General features: G+C 55.5%; 9 protein-coding genes across 9 annotated transcripts in view; 5 read left to right on the plus strand and 4 right to left on the minus strand.

Annotated features, from left to right (window-relative positions):
* PHSY_001874 (hypothetical protein) overlaps positions 1-1147 on the minus strand; it is a gene marked incomplete at both ends in the record, with an annotated part of 2985 nt that extends 1838 nt beyond the window's left edge. Inside the window, one exon of the mRNA XM_012332500.1 lies at positions 968-1147. Within this exon, the coding sequence (XP_012187890.1) occupies positions 968-1147 (180 nt within the window). The remainder of the gene's footprint in view (positions 1-967) is intronic.
* An 888-nt stretch (positions 1148-2035) lies between these two features.
* PHSY_001875 (hypothetical protein) lies at positions 2036-5142 on the minus strand (the record flags this gene model as incomplete). Its single annotated transcript, XM_012332501.1, has 3 exons — positions 2036-3355; positions 3882-3975; positions 5123-5142. 3 exons carry the CDS (start codon positions 5140-5142, stop codon positions 2036-2038), a joined length of 1434 nt encoding a protein of 477 aa, XP_012187891.1.
* A 143-nt stretch (positions 5143-5285) lies between these two features.
* PHSY_001876 (casein kinase II beta subunit) lies at positions 5286-6544 on the plus strand (the record flags this gene model as incomplete). The annotated part of the gene is made up of 2 exons (XM_012332502.1): positions 5286-6158; positions 6242-6544. The coding sequence occupies 2 exons, from the start codon at positions 5286-5288 to the stop codon at positions 6542-6544; spliced, it is 1176 nt and encodes a 391-aa protein (XP_012187892.1).
* A 154-nt stretch (positions 6545-6698) lies between these two features.
* On the minus strand, positions 6699-7745 carry PHSY_001877 (hypothetical protein; the record flags this gene model as incomplete). Its single annotated transcript, XM_012332503.1, has 1 exon — positions 6699-7745. The coding sequence occupies one exon, from the start codon at positions 7743-7745 to the stop codon at positions 6699-6701; it is 1047 nt and encodes a 348-aa protein (XP_012187893.1).
* Positions 7746-8382: 637 nt separating this feature from the next.
* On the minus strand, positions 8383-10779 carry PHSY_001878 (G-protein gamma subunit; the record flags this gene model as incomplete). The annotated part of the gene is made up of 2 exons (XM_012332504.1): positions 8383-9862; positions 10655-10779. The coding sequence occupies 2 exons, from the start codon at positions 10777-10779 to the stop codon at positions 8383-8385; spliced, it is 1605 nt and encodes a 534-aa protein (XP_012187894.1).
* A 2078-nt stretch (positions 10780-12857) lies between these two features.
* On the plus strand, positions 12858-13559 carry PHSY_001879 (hypothetical protein; the record flags this gene model as incomplete). The annotated part of the gene is made up of 1 exon (XM_012332505.1): positions 12858-13559. The coding sequence occupies one exon, from the start codon at positions 12858-12860 to the stop codon at positions 13557-13559; it is 702 nt and encodes a 233-aa protein (XP_012187895.1).
* A 307-nt stretch (positions 13560-13866) lies between these two features.
* PHSY_001880 (hypothetical protein) lies at positions 13867-15156 on the plus strand (the record flags this gene model as incomplete). Its single annotated transcript, XM_012332506.1, has 1 exon — positions 13867-15156. One exon carries the CDS (start codon positions 13867-13869, stop codon positions 15154-15156), a length of 1290 nt encoding a protein of 429 aa, XP_012187896.1.
* Positions 15157-15869: 713 nt separating this feature from the next.
* On the plus strand, positions 15870-16709 carry PHSY_001881 (hypothetical protein; the record flags this gene model as incomplete). The annotated part of the gene is made up of 1 exon (XM_012332507.1): positions 15870-16709. One exon carries the CDS (start codon positions 15870-15872, stop codon positions 16707-16709), a length of 840 nt encoding a protein of 279 aa, XP_012187897.1.
* A 2147-nt stretch (positions 16710-18856) lies between these two features.
* PHSY_001882 (squalene synthase) lies at positions 18857-19438 on the plus strand (the record flags this gene model as incomplete). The annotated part of the gene is made up of 2 exons (XM_012332508.1): positions 18857-19032; positions 19273-19438. 2 exons carry the CDS (start codon positions 18857-18859, stop codon positions 19436-19438), a joined length of 342 nt encoding a protein of 113 aa, XP_012187898.1.
* Between the last annotated feature and the right edge of the window lie 262 nt (positions 19439-19700).

Raw genomic sequence — 19700 nt, forward strand, 5'->3', positions numbered from 1 at the left:
CCAAGGTACAGCACCATGTGGACGAAGGGGATCTCGGTGTTCGCGAATCCAGGTACCACAATCATGGCCAGAGAGTGCTGTGCTGTCCCCCCCTTTGTGGGCGGTCTCGGAGCCTGTCGACTTTTTCCGAAGACGCCTTTACAGATATGCACGTCACCGGCCGGCGGTGTGTCAAAAAATACGTGGGTTCTTTGTGTGTTGTGTTTTTTTTTCCCGAGCTTGTCAGAAATCTGTCCCTTTTCGCCATCACGAAGGCAATACAAGAACGTCACTTTTTTCCCTCTGAAGACCATAATCGTGGAGAGGAACTCAAGCATTGCCTCTCGTTTCTGCAAAGAAGGACAGAAGAACCGAAAGTGCTTAATCAGTCGAAGCTATAAAACATTTTCTTCAGTCGATTGATTGACTTACGAATTTAAGCGAGTGGTGCATGCTCGTAGGGTGACAGCGCCTCGGCACCACAATAACGTTTCCTTAATCCACGATGTGACTTGTTCGCGGTGAGGAGGAGGCCGGGGAGCGCGCGTGGGCTCGAGTATCAAACGTGACGGTCCGATCGTTCCTGCAGAACGGGTGGGATAGGAGGGGAAGGGGCCACGCGACGGTGAAGGGCGGGCATGGAAAAGCTAGAGCAGGACTCTCGGCAGAGGACGTAAGGAGACCGATGAGCGGACCCGCATCGCATGCCATGCAGGTAATTTTCGACATTTGCAAAACTGTCAAACCCGTCGTGGGCGCTCAAGTGTGTTTCAGGAAGAAAGGTGGCTGATAGCGAGTAACCGCCACGCCACGGGACGGGTAAAGATTTTGTCGGAGCTTCAAGAGTGGGAGCTGCCGTGTTGCGATGGACCGGGAAAAAAAAATCGAGCAGTTCTTCCCATAGCTTGCCCGTGATGCGCGTGGATTGCGCAGACAAGTTGGAATGGCGCTCGGCGAGATAAGTCACCCGCCGGCTAGATTTGTGCACCTTTTCATCTAGGCAGGCATATGCTGAGCTGCAGGCAGATTGGTCCTGTTTGGAAGTCTTCTCTCTTCGTGAGCCGATGGACAGGCGAGGCGGTGACGCTCGTGCTCGTCTTCTTCTTCCCGATAGCGTGCCCGTTGCTGTTCCACCGGCATCACTGTCGATACAGCCTTCGAGCGACATGAGAGGATCCCAGTCCGATCATTGCCCTTTCAATCCTCCTGCTGAATGAACTGCTATGACTAAGCTTGCAGCAGGAATACGGGAAGCTATGCAGCGGAAATACAACTGCACGAGAAGGGACGCTGTTTGGTAAGAGATCAAGAGATACCACATGCCAGCAGCCCCTCTACACGTGTCCACGCTGAATGTTGGTTCCGCCTGCCACATGTATTTATCCGCTTCGAGCCGTGTGCATCGGGCTGCCCGATTCGATCTCACCACTGTGGGCATTGGCAGAACCTGATGCTTAGCCTTTTGCCGGAATCGCTTTGCTGACGTCTTGCAGAGTGCGTTCCTTGCGTTGGATTTGTATTCTCTCGATGTGTGAGCAACTTAGGAGCGTGTGTAGGTGCGGATCAGTGTCAGGGCAGCTCTCCCGTCCTTGAAGATGAATTCCACATTTCTCAAAAAAGATGGCGCAAAAAAGCGGTCCAAAATGATCACGCATATCGGGTCAAGACTCCCCACGATCACCCGATTCATACTCATCCCTCGAGCTCTTCCTGATCTGCCGCTTCCGCTCATGACCGATTCAGCACCCGACACGGACACGGAAGGACCCGCATCGCAATCCCCCCACAGACATCAACACTACGCCTGAAGACGATGCAGTACGCCAATCTCAATACACATCACTTCAGCCACAAAGCTTGCATAACGATAGAACCGAAAATGAATTTACAACAACTCTGATACACCAGCGAGAAAAGCAAGCGACGAAGCGAACAAGCTCGTCTCGAGGAAGATAGCATCCTTTTCTCTTGAGCTCGATCATCGAGATTCGCCTGGAACGAAACAGGCTCCACCTCTATCAGTTCGCAACCGCCGTTCCCGTCAGCACCCTGCTGCTTACTTGTACAGAGCACGCTTGGCAGCACGAACGACGATCGCCGTGTCCGGGAACGAGAGCTTCTCGAGGTTCTGAGCGTACGGCGTAGGCACAGCAGCACCCGTGACACGCTCGACGGGTGCATCCAGGTGGTCAAAGGCAAAGTCGTTGACGGTAGCTGCGATCTCGGCGCCTACCGAGAACTGAGGGAAGCCGCTCTCGACAGTGACGATGCGGTTGGTCTTCTTGACCGAGTCGATGATGGTGTCGACGTCCATGGGAGCGATGGTGCGCAGGTTGATCACCTCGGCCTCGACGCCCTCCTCCTTCTTGAGGATCTCGGCGGCCTCCATGGCGTAGTTCATACCGATCGAGTGCGATACGATGGTGATGTCCTTACCGGCACGTTCGATCTTGGCCTTGCCGATGGGGATGGTGAAGTCGTCCGAGAGCGCCTCCTGCGAGATGGGGAACGACTGACCGTAGAGGATCTCGTTTTCAAGGAACACGACGGCGTTAGGGTCGCGGATGGCCGATTTGAGCAGACCACGGCAGTCTTCGGCGGACCAGGGAGAGATGGTCTTGAGACCGGGGATCTGACCGTACCACGCGGCGTAGTCCTGCGAGTGCTGCGCGCCGACACCGGCAGCGGCACCGTTGGGACCACGGAAGACGACGGGACAGGGGACGTTACCGCCGGACATGTAGTAGGTCTTTGCACCGGAGTTGATGATCTGATCGATGGCCTGCATGGCAAAGTTGAACGTCATGAACTCGCAGATGGGACGCAGACCGGACAAGGCAGCACCAACGGCGAGACCGGCGAAACCGGACTCGGTGATGGGCGTGTCGATGACGCGCTTCTCGCCGAACTTGTCGAGCAAGCCACGTGTGATCTTGTAAGCACCATTGTAGCGAGCCACCTCCTCACCGAGGATGAAGACCTTGTCGTCGCGGAGCATCTCCTCCTCCATGGCCGAGTTCAACGCATCACGGACGGTGATTTCCTGGGGCTTTCCGTCGGTGGAGGCGTTGCGGGTGGAGGAAGGGATGAAGGCGGTGAGTGCGGCAGGGTTGGTGGTGAGGCGAGACGAGCTTGCGACGGGCGAGGAGGACGAGGAGGAGGAGGTGGCCTTTTCGAGCAATCGCGAGGGCTGCTTGGCCGCTGCGGTGGTGGAGACGGATCGGAGACCAGATCGGCTGGCGACCTGGACGCGGGCCAGAGAGGCGAAGGCGGAACGAGCAGCGACCATGATGATGACGTCGACTACGGTGGTGACGGTGACGACGACGACGATGTAGGTGTAGGAGAGGGTGTAGAGAGGACGAAGAAGACAAAGCTGGACGGAGGAAGAAGTTGGTGAGATTTCAGCGCAACGCTCGAGCAACAGCGACAACAGAGCCACACCGACACAGAGACAGTGCGCGCGCACACACTCTTGAATTCTGGATTTGGAGAGAGCCAGCCTCAAAGCGAAGAAATCCAAAAAATTGAACAGCAAGAAAAAGAAAAAGAAAAAAGGAAGCACGAGCCGTAGACTGAGCTGCAGGCGCGTCTTTGGCTCGTCCAGGGTCTGTTTCTGGCTGGAAATTCGCATCGATAGGATCATTTATGGTGGACGGACCTGCACGCCAGAAATTGGGATCAATCAATCCGCCGTCGGTCAAATTTCACCGAGGTTGCGTCGAATACAATCCAGTCGACCCAGCTTGCCAGAATCAGTATGCTCGGAGTTTGTTCGGCCACGACTGCTTGAATACAAATTCCCAACAAGTCGTCTCTCATTTCTTCTCGCCCACACGAAACTCTAACATCGCTTGTATGTTGTTGCTATGCACATTGCGAGCGAGCTTCTGTAGACATACCGTTTCTATCCGGTCGAGATGCTGAAGATCGTGGTGACCGCTTGCCCGATCAACCAGCGTCGTAGCTGCCTGTGTGCTGAGAGAATCTCGCAAGCTGTCGTCCAAAGCAGCTCGTGCAGTAAAGTAACACCAGAACTGGATTTTATCGATGCCGACACGTAAAGGCTATCCGAGAAAGGATTCAAAAAGAAGCGCATCCATCGAACAACAAAGCCTTTACTGTGTAGTACAGCTCGAAGGTACTTGTAGCGCTTCGGTCTCTGTGGTGCACCCTTGCATTAACGCTGAGAGCATGCTCGTCATCGCTATCAGAGAGCCACAGGAGGCAGGCGTGGCGATTGAGATCTGATTGAAATGGAAGCCGCCTCGTCTAAGGAAACTCGTTCGAAGCAGAGGACGAGCATGCATGGCAGATCATCTATCGCGTCTTCTCGCGTTTAGCGGAGACATCGGGTCACGACGCCCCCTGCGCTGTACACTGAGAAAAGGGATTAAACCGATACAGGGCTGCAGCGGGCCAAGGCAGTCTCGGATGGTTCCGTCTCGAAACAAGCAACGGCAGATCTGCGCAGTAGCAGTGTTTTCGTTGAGTGGGCTCACCGGCGAATTTGACGGTTCCTGGACACGATGCTGCGACAAGTCTCGAATCGAGATCCTGTTGATTGCCCCGATCGATCTCTTGTACAGCAGCTTCTGTGACCTTTTTCAGAAGCGCGTTGGTCTGATCACACACGAATCGGCAAGTCCGTCCATCGCAGTGTGCTGCTACCTTTTTTGGTTCTTCCTTTTCTCGCCTTTTCGGATTTTCGCAAGCGACAGCCAGCCGGACCCGGACAATGGTTCTGCTGTTCCAACGCTCTCAGCTCACTTCTCTCAGCTGCCGTTGACTTGAAGCTCGCCATTTGAATTTGCGGTACACTTTTGTCGCACAGAGCGGGGTTGTCTTCTCCGTATCTACCATCCCCTTTCCCCTCTCATCTCACTATTCGCATCGGTCCCATTAGCACGGCGTCATCCGAATCGCGTCACTCTTTCACTCCGTGCTCCGATACCGCATTTCTTCACGCCGAGGTGACTGGTTTTTGCACCGTCCAACAGAGACATTCAGGTCGGATCGCTTCCGAACTGGGCGTCCGCATCTCCTTGTATTTCCATCGAGCCCAGCCTCTGCGACTAGTCAGAGCATCGCGCACCAGCACAGCAATTCAGCCAGCCTCTGCCACGCTGCCACGCTGCCATACCTGCCTTGGGACTCTTGCATCGGCCGTCCCGCTTGTGCACTCAGATCGACGTCCAGCCGACTCAGCTCTGGCTTTAGCATTCAACAATCAGCATCGATACCCTTCCTTCAGGCTTCGCACCCTGCAGCATCACTAACATAGCCTCGCGTAACCACCTCCCAAGATGATGGACGACCTCACCGAAGCCAGCAGCGACTATGCTGCCAACTCGTGGGTCACCTGGTTCCTCTCCACCAAGGGCAACGAGTACTTTTGCGAAGTCGACGAAGACTACATCCTCGACCGCTTCAACCTCACCGGCCTCAACGCAGAAGTGCAGCACTATCCACAGGCGCTCGATCTCATCACCGACTCGTTGGAAGACGATCTCTCCGACTCGATCCGCGACTCGGTAGAAGCGCAAGCAAAATTGCTCTACGGTCTCGTACACGCACGCTACATCATCACCACACGCGGCTTGGCAAAGATGCTCGAAAAGTACAAGCGTGCCGATTTCGGAAGATGTCCCCGTGTCCTCTGCTACCAACAACCTCTGCTCCCCGTCGGTCTCAGCGACAATCCTTTCCAGAAAGCAGTCAAGCTGTTTTGTCCACGATGCGAAGATATTTACTCGCCCAAGAGCAGTCGACACGGTACCATCGACGGCGCATTTTTCGGAAGCACGTTCCCGCACATGTTGTTTATGGTCTATCCTAATGTGCTGCCGTCCAAGTCGCCAACCTCGCAATCGCCGTTCCTGCTCGGCTCGAGCTCGCAACACCGATCCGATGCGCGCTCGCATGCGGATCAGGCGGATGTCGACGACTCGATCATGTCTATCCCCGGCGGTGGTGGTGCGGCGGGCAACGGCTCTTTACCTGGAGCCGGTGGTTCGTCCTCGGCGGCAGCAGCTTCTGCGGCCGGTGGTGGTCCCGGGTCGAATTCCGCTCCAGCTAATTCGACGGCGGCTGCTGCGGCAAAGGTGGAGAGGTACCGACCGCGTATCTTCGGCTTCCCCGTGCACGAGACGAGCAAGTTGCAGAAGTGGCAGGATAAGGTGCGGGATCAGCAGATCGAGAGGTTGGAGAAGGTCGAGGCTGCAGGGGGGATTGCTACGCCGGGTGCGGCTGCGTTTTTCAGGAGGGTGGCGCCAGCTGCAGCGGCGCCAGCGCTGGCGGGTGCTTCAGCGGCGGGATCGGCAGAAAGAGCGGGGTCAGCGACTGCGGTTCCGTCAGCGACGGCGACAGCATCAGCACCTCAGCCAGCAGCATCAGCGACGACAGCGCCGGTGGGGTCAGCGGCAGCTCCGGCTACAACGACGACCAGCACACCGTTGCAGAGCGTACCCACGGGAGCGAGGTCTTGAAACAGGGCATCTCGGAGTTTGGGCGAAGAGTGGCTGTATACCAGATTCTGATGCAGAGTTTTCGTGCATGGGTTTGAAGCAAATCGTCACGTTCTTGTATAGCGTTGCTGTGTGGGGCGTAGTGGTTTGAGGTGTGAACAACGCACACTTGCACGCACGCTAGTCCGTCTCTCATGAGAACAAAAGCATTGGAAAATTGACCCACTGAATCGCATACTTTCTTCTTAACATCTATACATCTGTGGAACGGACGATTTCGGCAACCAATCTGCTCATATCCTCGGCTCTGGCTTTTCCTGCTTCGAGAACCTCTTCGTGATTTGCTGCACCTTGGGTGTCCTTTGCGATCAATTTTTGGATGGTTTCTTCGACTTTTTCGCCACCGTTTTGTTCTTGCTCGATGGCTTTTTGGAAGTCAAAGTAGTCGTGGAGGACGACGTTGTTGGTGATGAGGGAGATGGCGAGGACTTTGATGCCTGCGTGGGTGGCGGCGATGACTTCGGGGACGGTGGACATGCCGACTGCGTCGGCGCCGACGGAGCGGAGGAAGTTGGCGTCTGCGCGGGATTCGTACGATGGACCTAGAACATACGCGTACGTTCCGGAAGCTAGGGAGGGGAGGAGGTTGAGTTTCTGAGCTGCTCGGTAGAGCGCCAACCGGAGATCCAAAGAGTATGCGTTTGAGAGAGGTGGGAATCTAGGTCCGAATGCGTCCAAGTTCGCACCAATCAACGGGTTCATAGATGTAAGAGTCGGAAGGGAAAGATGATCGTGAATCGCCATGATCGTTCCAACAGAAAAGGAAGGGTTGAGACCGCCAGCAGCGTTGGTAACGATGAGAGCACGGATGCCGAGGAGCGCCAGAACGCGCGTGGGGAAGACGCAGGTGGAGGCGGAGTGACCTTCGTACGTGTGGAAACGACCGAGACACGCGACAACGGGGATCGACGAGAGGAAGCCGAAGGCGAGCGAAGAGGTGTGACCGGCGACGGTGGATTCCGCGAAACCCGGGATCGAGGTGTAGGGCACGTGCACTACGGAGGTCAGCGTCGAGGCTAGTCCGGACAACCCGGATCCGCTATCATAAAGCAAAAACAAGGAGAAAAAGGCAAGGTCAGCGATGAGAAACAAAAAAGGTGAGAGGGAGGTGTCCAAGGGGCCGACGTACCAGATGATACCCCACTTCGGGGAGGCCAGTTCGGCAGGTACGACGGCACGAATCGCTTCCACCGCCTGCTTGAACTGCGGAGGCAGCGCGTCTAGGTCTACTTTGCTCATCGTCGCTTGTTGTCCTGGATGTGATCGAGGAAGGGAGGGCTACTGATGTGGTTGAAAGGGAAAGGAAAGAAGCAAGGTGGAAGGAAGCGGTTGGTGTTGCTCTCTCCTTCACTACCTCAATTCAGGAAAAAAAAAGGGTGTTGGACGCCAAGCAACCACCATCGGGTATTCGGATTTCCCGGTTGAGCAATCCACACGGGCCCGACAAAACACAGCAAGATATGACCGCCACTCACTCACTCCCTCTCTTCCCACACCATCGTCGACGAGTCACTCACACGTTCGATACACAGTCCTAGCTGGAACGCACGAGCTGGGAACGAGAGACACTGGGAATTGATGCTCACCGGAACGTCAATTTTGCGTCCGCGACATCAGCGACAGGTTCGATAAGAACAGGGTCGAAAACGATAACCGTGCGGGGACGTGCGCTGGCTGTCTCGGCCATCTCCGACACCGCGATTTGCAGCCCCAAGTGCTTTGAGGAAGATCCGATGGCTTGTGTTGATTCATACGATCAGACTCTTCACTCACACTCGGTGGCAGGTGTCGCATCAGATATCATCAAGTGACTCGCTGATGGCCTGTCGGCGTCTATCTCTACATGTCGTTAGCAGTCGGGGCAATGGAGAGACGATCAAGATTCGTCCGAGCTTCCTTCGTCGTCCTCGTCGGCATCCAAAAGCAAGTCGACTGCCCGGAGAGCATCGTCTGTCGTTCTTGCGTTTCGGGAAGCCGCCGTGACCGACGCGGGTGTGATGCTGCCGGTCCTGCTCATGAGTGCGGATGTCGTAGCTGTCGGCACAGAGGTCGACACGCTCGAGGGATGGTCGGCTAGCTCGAACGATTCGACTATGTGGTCCAATGACCGGTGCTGCTCCTCATCCTCGAACCAATGCAGCCCACGCTGAGCTCGACCCATCATCCATGAGCTTACCTCGCACGGGTGCACCCTCCCTTTAGGCGAAACGGTGTCGTGCTCATCCGCCGTGTTGTACCGGCGAAGGGAGGTGACGAGTCGTAAGCGCGTCTCTGTAGCAATCTTTTCTGACCTTCGAGGTCGTCGTAGTCTGCGAAGCGAATATCGGTATCTTTCGATGTAGCCGACGTAATCTTTCTCAGCATGCCCGACAAGCAGCAGCAATTCGAGATTCGAGCATCGATCGATCAAAAGTTGAAGCGGGTTGACACTTCCCGACAAGTCGAGCTCTATCCCAGCACCTTCGCCATTTGCCTCGGACGATGAGAGGGTGGGTACGATGACCGGTACGACCAAGCCTAGTCTCTTGAGCTTCGGGAGGTGAGCAAGTGTCGCTGCCGTGTTGGTCGTGAATCGGAAGCGGGGTCCGTGTAGCTGCAAATCCTCCAACTCGTTCCATCTTTGCGCGAGCCAAAAGCCGCGGTCGAGATCTGCGCCATAATGTCCCATCAGACAGCTGTATCCTCCAAGCTTGGCCGAAGTCTGCGCAAAGCGGCTTTGCAGTCCGCGCGGCACACCTTCGAGGTGAAGCGTCTGCAGGCCATGGCAGTGCGACAGGATGATCCGGATGAAAGGGACCAAGTCCTTTTCGAAGTGCGTTTGAGCTTGAGAGGCGTCGAACAGCGCTGGACCGTAGCCGTGCTCCAGAGAGATGAGGCTTCGTGCACGTACGGTGAGATTACGTACACGGCTTCGGGCCAGAGCTCGGATACCTATGCGATCGTCGTCGAGCGAAAGGGCGAAGGAGCGAATCTGCTGCAAACCGTAAAGGTGCACGTCGGGAAGAAGGTGCATCGAGAAGATGGCACGGTGACAGGTTCTACTGACCCTCGCCAGCTCTAGCAGCTGCTGCGACCGTGTATCGCGACTGCTTGCGACATTATCTTGCGCGGCTACAAGCACGATATGGACTATGAGCTCCACAGGCAGGCGGGGATGTCCGCGCACAATATCTGAAGGATAGATTCTGTGGACATCTGTGCTACCACCGCCGATGGTCTCGATGTGCTGTTGCGTATAGACGGCGGTCCTTCTTCGTGGCTTCGGCGGTGGCGCAGCCGAAGTCCAAGGTTCGGACAGCCGAGCGAAGGACCAGAACGAGTCTGCAATCGTCATGTTGGAGGTCGTGCCATAGATGCTGAATTGACCGGAACGGCGGAAGCACGCTCCAGAGTGGTTTGCGTTCTGACAGAGCGGCAAGGGGTGCAAATGATTGCAGAAGATCCGATGTGACGATGATGACCAAGACGATGGTGGAGGAGAAGCAAGATGGAAAAAAAATCTCTTGCTCGTGATCACAGATCACTTCGGCTGAATGAGCGTCGAGGATTTTCCATCGGCTTCTCCCGAGCCTGTCACGACTGCATCATATCAGCATATTCAGACTCACTCATGGATCACATCACAGCACCAACTTCACAGCGAAAACGATTAAGAATGGCTAAGATTGCCGGATGCGAAAGACATGCAGAGCGTGACAGAATGAGATGATGCGCGACCATTGGGAAAAGAAGGAGAATGACAGTCTATGCGACTGGGATATAGGAAGCGTGCTTCGGCTTGCAGGGAAAAGCGCGACTTCTAGAAAAGAGGAGACTGTGGGATGCAGACCAGGGCGCGGAAGGCGTCCTTTAGGTGCCAATCTACATGGCAACACAGTTGCATCCTCCGCTGGCGGGTGCGTACGGGTCCTCGCCCTTGCTGACGGGGCCCCACACGGATGGTACGAGGTAGTCGCGCGTGCTCTTGCAGTAGTTGATGAGGCTATGTTAGCGAGACATCGGAACAAGAGAAGCACGAGGAGTCAGCAGAAGCTCCCTTTCGACCGATGAGAGGGCAATTGAATCGCACAGCTGTTCGCGATGTGAGAAACTGATCCTGCAAATGCACCTGACTGCGATGCAATGGCCCGTGCCTTTGGGATACTCACCTTTGACTGGCCTCGGATACACGGATGCGAGGTCGATCGAGGTCCTCTTTCAAGCGTTGGTTGTGCTCTGTGAGTCTGCGCAGCTTGAGCTCGGACATGGACTGTTTGTGCGGCTTGACGTTCATCTCGGCGGCGTGACACTTGAAGGTTGATCGTGCTACACGGATCGATGATGGCGACGAAAGCGAGAGGTGTCGGATGCGATGCCGAGGAGGTGGGAGACGAGATAGAGCAGACGAGTGACAGCACGAGAGTGAGTCTTGTTCAAGAGGGTCCAAGAGTGTAAGCGCCAAAGAGCCAGAGACGCAGACGCACACTTTCTCCGCACACAACGCCAAAATGGCGACTGTGCGCGTCACCGCCAACCCGCCTATGTGAATCACTCGGCCGCGTGAGAGCTTCTTAGCCGTTTATCCTGTGAATTTTAACGGCTTCGTTCTGTTAGTTTTGCCGCTCAAATGTCCGTTTCGCTGACCGAGAGATCAAATGCAGAATCAGAATTGAAAATCAGATCTTCCTGGCGTCCTGCAGGTGTGCAGCGATAAGAAGTTGATTTGCGCAAATCAGCACAGAGCAGCCAGCAAAAGGCAGCGTCGAGATTGCTTGTCGAGTCAATCAAAATCAGATTTGCTTCATGCACCAACGACAGGGCTCGACAAGCTTTGTTTGAGCTTCGCCGGTTGAGAAGAAAGCCAGGAAGTGAGAAATCTCCACATTTCACGTTCACGGCAATTGTTCGACATCATCGGTTGCCATCATCGTCGCCATCGTTAACGTTTATGTCCATCACCTCCATACCTTGACATCAACGTCTTTCTTTGCCCTGTTAACGTCCTCTAATCAGCGTTCACCGAGGGTTCCGAAACATACAGCACCTCAAGCAGCGACGATCAGCACCAACTTATCGTGTAGTTGACTTTGACTTTCCTCAACCGTACGTATCCGAATGCACAGCGACTTCAGCATGTCCGCCCGGCGCTCAGTCATCACCGCCTTCTGGTTGCGCCGTCGCGGCAATCAGAAGCATCGCAGCACGACTCCTGGCCACACTAATTGGGTCGATTGCGGGGACACTACGTCAATCTATAGGCAGGAGAAGCTGATGACATAGCTACATAGTCAAGTCGATGCGCTTGTCCAAGAACGCATACTGATCCACGTTCTTGTCTACCTCTTCTCCTTCACTAATTCTTACTTCTTTCGACACCAACACCACTCGTCTTCGTCCCACCTGCGGCCTCGACTCGTTATCGATTCATTTCGATTGACTGAAACAACAACCGCGCCTCTTGTTCGTCACCTGCAAACCCATAACGACGTCCCCAACTTCACTCCACTCAACACCCTGCCACCTCCTACAATACCATACGACACTGCTGCCTGACACGCTGCTAACTTCATCCGACGACGAACGATCCTCTTGGACTGATACTTGATGCGGCTTTGAGCACCTCATCGTCTCGATCTCGATTTCTTCTTGTCCGGACCTGGGTTTTTCGACCTAAAAAACTGGCATCCCGATCCGGTCTAACAACTTCGCCCACTTCGCCTCTTCTACCTCGCATTTGCTCTCTCGGCCCGCGGAACGCGTGCGGCTCTTGCCTTCTGCGTGGACGCCCGCCCACGTTTTTCGACGGCAATTTTCTTCTTGCTTTTGGGATACGCCCGCGACCTCCGTCCGCCATGCGCGCTGCTCGGCTGACCTGCTTTGCTCGTCGATCAAATCTGATTTGATTGATGGGTTGGATTGACCCTTCTTGGTTCGGCGGCTCTTTCCGCGTTGGCGCCCTAAACTATTTTCCCCTTCGCGAAAACCTCGACCGAAAAAAACCTCCATCCGCCCTCACCGTCTTGGCTGGTCGGTGACCTTGGTTGTTCTTCTTGCTCCTGGTCCTCTCCTCCGCTTGGTCCTGGCCGGACACACCAACCGGCCAATCCGCGTCGCCCTATTGACCCCCACATTCTCGCTTCGTTCTCTGCTTGATCCGATCTCGCCCCCTGCTGCCTGCCTCTCTGTCTTGCTCCATTCCATATTCCTCCGAACTGCCGCCCGCTCCATTCGCCGATTCCTTCCCCTTCCCCATCGCTGCTGTTTCGCTTTGCCCCTCGCCTTCATCATCGCCTCTTCTCCTCCTTTCCGTTCCGACACCATCCTCATTCTCTTTCTCGTATTGCCTTCATCGTCGTCGTCTCCCGCGAGTAGATGTCTACGGCTCGTCTCAGCGCCAACGCTTCCGCCCTAGCCTTTGCCTCCTCTGCCCGCTCCTACTCGTCCCTCTCGTCTCGAGTTGCTCGCAGCACCAACACCCGCACCGCCTTCCAGAACGCATCGCTTCTGGCCTCTGCACGCACCAGCACCAGCACCTCCAACAGCACCTCTCACTCGCTCTCCTTCGGCGTCAACACCCGCCTCTTTACTACCGCGATGACTGCTGCCGGTAAGTTTGCTTTCAGTTCGACTCTCCTCGACCGCTCCCGATCCGAAACGTCTCCTCATTCCCAGCCTCGCTGCTCAACGGAAGCGCAGTCAGGCCACACGAAAGGCATCGTTCCGCCATCGGCTAGTCGGCGTGATGGCTCGACCGCATTCCGTCTGATCCGTCAGCAGCCAACAGTCAGCCATTCAGCCAGCCAGCCTCACATGCGCTCGTCTGCAAGGCTGCTGCTGTGCATGCGCAAAGGCCCCCCAGCCGGCGAGGGTCTCACGGTGCAAGCACGACCTTCGTCTGTCCCCCGCGCCGAGCTCTATTTTTGTTGGCTCGCACAACACAGCATTTGGTGCCTCTTCCGCGCCTGCTGCCTGGCTCGAGCGGGAATTGCGAAGAAAAGGGACGAAAATAAATGCTTTGCCGTTCGTCCGCCTCTGTTCTGTTTTGATCCGGGCTTTGTCACCAAGTTCTCGTGATTTGGCCGGTTCCAATGGCAGAGACAGAGACGGTCGAGGGTGTAAATTCATCCAAATTTCCTAATCCGCGAATTTCTTCCGGCATCTTGTTCGCGCCGGAAGTGACGGCTCAGGTGCGCTCTTCTGTGCCATTTTGACCGGTCGCGCATCTCTGCTCGAACGAGTCGATATTGCCGTTCTTGTTCCTGATCCTTGCCCTTCCCCGCATTGCACCTCCTTCCTTATCCACACCTTACTGACCACTCCTTGACATCTCGATCTTCTCCTCCACCTCCTCCATATTGGCGCTGCACGTCTCTACGTCGCCATGTCGATCGTACGTCCGCGCGGTTCGGCGCCACCAGCCAAGATCAAGGTCGCCAACCCCGTCGTCGAGCTCGACGGTGACGAGATGACGCGTATCATCTGGCACAAGATCCGAGAGGACCTCATCCTGCCCTTCTTGGACATCGAGCTCAAGTACTACGATCTCGGCATGGAGCACCGAGATGCCACCGACGACAAGGTCACCGTCGAAGCCGCCGAGGCCATCAAGAAGTACAAGGTCGGTGTCAAGTGCGCCACCATCACTCCCGACGAGGCTCGTGTCAAGGAGTTCGGCCTCAAGAAGATGTGGCTCTCGCCCAACGGTACCATCCGAAACATCCTCGGCGGTACCGTGTTCCGTGCGCCCATCGTGCTCGACGACCTCCCCCGCCCGATTCCCGGTTGGACCAAGCCCATCGTCATCGGCCGTCACGCGTTCGGTGACCAGTACCGCTGCCAGAACTTTGCCGTCGACAAGGCGGGCAAGTTCACCATGCAGTTCACCCCCAACGACGGATCCGAGGGCCAGAAGTGGGAGGTGTTCAACTACCCCGACGGCGGTGGATCCGGTCTCGCCATGTACAACACCACCGAGTCCATCACCGGTTTCGCCCACTCGTCGTTCAAGATGGCGCTCGAGAAGAACATCCCGCTCTACATGTCGACCAAGAACACCATCCTCAAGGCGTACGACGGCCGATTCAAGGACATCTTCCAGAATCTCTACGAGACGGTCTACAAGAAGGACTTTGAGGCCAAGGGTCTCTGGTACGAGCACCGTCTTATCGACGACATGGTTGCCCAGATGATCAAGAGCGACGGCGGCTACCTCATGGCTCTCAAGAACTACGACGGCGACGTCATCTCGGACATCACCGCGCAAGGGTTCGGTTCGCTCGGCATGATGACCAGTGAGCTGATCACCCCGGACGGCGACATCATGGAGGCCGAGGCGGCGCACGGCACCGTCACGCGCCACTACCGTGAGCACCAGAAGGGCAACGAGACGTCGACCAACTCGGTGGCATCCATCTACGCCTGGACGCGCGGTCTCGCCTTCCGCGGCAAGCTCGACAAGAACGACGACCTGGTCTACTTTGCCACCTCGCTCGAGGAGGCGTGTCTCGACGCCATCAACGCCGGCAAGATGACCAAGGATCTGGCGCTCATCTACCACGGCAAGGGCATGAAGCGCGAGCACTACGTCACCACCATGGAGTACATTGACGAGGTCGCCAAGCTCCTCAAGCAGAAGCTGCAGGCACGAGGCATCGAGGCCGGCAAGCTTTGAACGAATTTTTTTCCAAGCATTTTATCTTCGCATACGTCTCGTTTCTCTCCCTAAGCAAAGCCATGTCGGCACTTGTCCAAAATATTCAACGTTGAAAGGAATACACATGAAAATCTGCGAATGTCTGGACTGTGCGCGAAAGAGGATTCAGAATTGTAGTCAGCAGCGCAAAGGTGGCCGTGGCGGATGGCTAATGTGACTGCTGCGGATGGGCCGACAGAGACGTGGCAAAGGACCCGAGGAACGACTCAGCTTTCCCTCGCTCTTTCTGCCACACGCATCGCGCCTGGAAGTCTGTCGTGCGTCTGTCGACCTTCTGGCTGAGTCGGCTTCTATCGCCGCACAGTCACACTGACGATTCGCTTTCCTCGCCTTGTAGCAGACCGCCGACGCCTCGCTCTGAAGCTCACCAATCTCGAAGAGTCAAGTAGCGGGGGAGCTCACGTTCGGTGGGGGACTTTCCTCCTCACCACCACGCTTTCCCTCGTTACTCTCGTTGACCCGCCCCTTTTCCATCAAAGGCCTTCTTTGCTTGATACTTCGACAAATCACACGGTTTTGAGTCGGCATCGCACCTCTCGCTCCTGTCAGTGATCCTGCACCCCCACCATCGCTACCTTTCTGGGGTCCATCACCAGGCGTCGTCTGTGTCGGCGCGACTCGGGCGGCCCCCTGACTGCGACCAAGAACAGATATCATCTGTGTCGCTTTCAATGTCGTCCATCGAAAGCAGCCATGTGAAGCACGACGCACGGGTCAAGGCCGAGCCTTGCATCGACAACAAAGAATCGATGCACGCTGCGCCGGTTGAGGCCGACCCACGCAACGAGTGCAGTGAGCAGAAGCACGATGCCCAAGTGAATGCTGTGCCACGCGATCCTCCCCAGGGCGCAGAGACTCATGCGCTGGCGCGAGATGCCACGGTCAAGAGCGAGGGAACTTCCGCGTCAACCAGTGATGGCCTCAAGCCCGAACAGCCGACCGCTCCCGAGACAGCAGAGCCAGAGCAAGAAGGCTCCGCGCCTGTGCCAGGCGAGTATTCGTACCTTCTTGCCTACCTCTCAAATCAACAGACTTTGCTGAGGCTGCTTCGAGGGCATGAATCACCGGTGATGCTGTCGTCCTGGGCTTGCGAATATCTTTCTTCGGTCCGCGGTCGCGCGGTGACGATCGACGAATGGTACGACCTCCTCGGCTCCGACCATGACTTTCCCGACGAGGCGTGGCTGTGGATCGCCCAAGTCCAGTACGAAGGCTATGCGGGAGATCGAGACAGCATCCGTGAAATCAAGGGGGACCTCAACGAGGCGATCGACTGGTATAATGATGAGCGACCCGATAAAGCGGTCCCGCAAACGATTCGGAAGCAGTGTATGAGCATCCTGGGTGGCAGACGCCGTTGGCTGTTGCGCGAACGGAGATTCGAGACTGGCCAGGAGCGTTCAGACAGAGTCGCCGTGCGTCGCGCTCGAGAAACGGCAAGGAAGGCCGCTCGAGACCGAGAACGACAGGAGCGATACGAAGCTAGTGAAGCGTCGAGCTCACGCAGCTGAGTGCCAGCTAGTGGATAACGCGGTCCATTGAAGACCACTGAAGACAAGAGTCTTGCTCTCGCGCCACGACTAGGTTGCATCATCGTCTCCATCTTCGATAGCATTTCTGTCAAGATGTACCCTGGGCCAACTTTCAAACTCGTCACTTTGGCGATCTTTCGCATCCGCTCTCATTCGTACCAACACTTGCTCAGCAAAGCTTGTCGTCCAAATCGATCGTTGAAGCTCGGGTCCCAACGTCTCGCCCGTCGTCTGCAACAGGGATTAGTCTCGTATCGTCCATCAGTGGCATCTCCAAGCTCAACTCGAATCTCATGGCTTTGAGCCGCGTACCAAGTCCTGTCAAGTATCATCAGCGGCAAGAACAACATCAGCAACGTGATCAACCTCAGCATCATCGGGCCTGTCCACTTCATCACCATGACTCTCAACATCGTCCTTTGGCCGTGTTCCGAACATAATCACCCCCTTTTGTCTTGTCTTTTTCCTTCCAGTTCATGTCAATGTCGTTCTTTCCGAATCCGCGTGTTCCGACTCAGCTTATGTGTGATATGCCTCGAAGTCACTCATGACATGATGTGTAGTGCATTTAGTTGAGCGCTTGCAGCCCGAAACGACGGTCACACGTTGTCGGTAAGTGGTCACAAGACATGGTTGCATTGGAAAAGTGAGTCAACAGTTTCGGCATTCCAGCTAACATAATTGAGCTTCCTTCGGACGACTCGCACGAGCCTGCGCAGCAGGGTGCTCGGACTCCGTGACAAGACTGCATCGACACTCTCAACATTCCGATATGAATGCTTTCGGAGAGATCAACCTGAATGGGGGTTTTTTTTTTTTGGCTTCTCGGGATCAAAGTCTTGATCGACATCCGAACGGGGGGAAATGTCAGCTGACAAACCCACCCTCTTTGATCCAGAATGCCGAAGAAGCGAGGGAATACCCTTGTTTTGATCGGCCGATTGACATTCCTCACTCGATACAGATTCGGTTCCAGAGGACATCCCCTTCTAGGCAACATCGAACTTCGGACATCTCGCCCGGCAATCTCGGAGAAGCAAAGAGCGATGCCGACGGAAGGAAAAGTCGCAGACCCTTTTCCCCCGACCCGTGTTTCCTGAAGCAAAGGATTCATGGGGAGCATGTGCAGGGTATGTGACCACCGTACGTTGTGTCTCGGTGATGTAATGAACGAGTGTGTACACCTTGTTATCTTTCGACTCGATATGTGGGTGGTTCGACGATGATGTATGACGAGCAAGACAGGCTGTGAGCAAGCGTGACAAACCCAAAGAACAACATCGTGATGCTGAGGATGACCGAGGACGGGAGACGCTTTTGGAAAGTGCGCTCTGCGTGGCGGTACCACAGTGGCTGCCTTGTTTCACCTTGCTTCCGATCCGTTCAACCCTTGGACCACCCCGGTCAAGACTAGTTTCCCTTTGTCTTACCGCTCCTTCCGGTCGAGTGGTCACCCCCGCGAGTGTCGTAGAAACCCAACCAATGAGTCGTATCCCCCTGGCATCCTTATCTCTCCGCACTACTCGCGATCTCGACGAAGCATCTCGTTAGCGCCCCACTAAAAGTGTGGAGATAAGCGTCCGCTAAACACCACCAGATCAGATCACAATTTGCAGAACTTGACAGGCTAAAGTTGGGACTAACTGACGCAAGATGACGATCGTCCAATTTCCGGCTTGTTCGACCGAAGAGGCCGGAAATCCTGCGGGTCGAGGGCTTTGGAGCACGGACAGATCGGGGCGATCCCTTCGGAATTGAACAGCGAAACGAAAAAAGCGAGAGAGAGAAGCGAGAGATACGCCGGAATTGTGTTGATCGCGCGCAGGCAAAGATGAACTATAATTTTACCCGATGCTCTGTGTGACGTGTGTGACATGCCTCGCTTATGCACGGCGGCATGATCGTCGTGATATCGGTGTTTTTCTGGCTCTTCATTGGCGGAGATAGCGGTGACGAGGAAGCGAGAATGAAGTGAGATCATCAAGATCAACGTCGGTTCTGATCGACAACGGAAGCAAACGAGCGCGCGCAAGAGTGATAGAGATAGAGGGAGAGAGCATGTAGTGGAAGCGTGCGGGATCGAAGAGATTGTGAGATGCATGAACCGCTGTGATTGACGTGACAAGATGCAGACCGTGCCGGCGACTGCCAAGACGTCTGCAGCCGCAGGCGCAGCCGCAACAAGCAGCATCAACACGCGGGAGAAACAGTGCATGGCATTTCTCGAAACTTCTCGGAAAGCAGGTGATCAGTCGCATCCCCCTAACCCTTCGATACGGACATATCATCTTGTGTGTGGAAGGTGGGTACACGCAGACCACACCATCCAGCCCGCCGCCCGCCGCCCTCCGCCCTACGCCCGAGTTTCTCCCTCCGAGAACTCGAATCTCCGCCGCGCACTGCATTCCTCGGACCGACATGTGAGGTTTCTTCTCCTCTGTCCTCGTGTTCTGTCTAATGCAACACATGCAGGGCGGATAGAGAGAGGCGCAGAACGAATACAGGTGGTTTCCATTCCTCGATGTGTTCTTCTGTTCTTTAGATTCTACGTCGAGCATTTTGCAGGAATCACGACCGTCTTCCTGCAAGAGAGCAAAAAAGGGAGGCAAGCCACTCACAACATGTGGGTGATGCAGAAGAAAAGCGCCACCAGCTGTGTTCCTCGCAGAGTTGCTTCTTTTGGAGGATTCCTGCATCAACGTCATTGAGGAGACTATGCATTAGTCTGTGTTTTGCTGCTGCGGGCGGCTACTTACCCGAACCGGAGAGAGAGAGAGGAAAGGCTTGGCAAAGCCCGTCAGTTAGGGTCCGCCCCCTCCTAGCGCCTATCTATGCTCGCTAGTGCATTTGCTTATCTTGGGCTTGTCTATGGCCAAACTTGTACACACACACTCGCATTTCGCTTGGGAGGAACGATCGTCATGGGATGGTGTGTACACAGCAAGCGTCATGCCTATCGGTGTATCAAAT

This window comes from Pseudozyma hubeiensis, assembly GCF_000403515.1.
Source record: "Pseudozyma hubeiensis SY62 DNA, scaffold: PHS20, whole genome shotgun sequence".
Lineage (NCBI taxonomy): Eukaryota > Fungi > Basidiomycota > Ustilaginomycetes > Ustilaginales > Ustilaginaceae > Pseudozyma > Pseudozyma hubeiensis.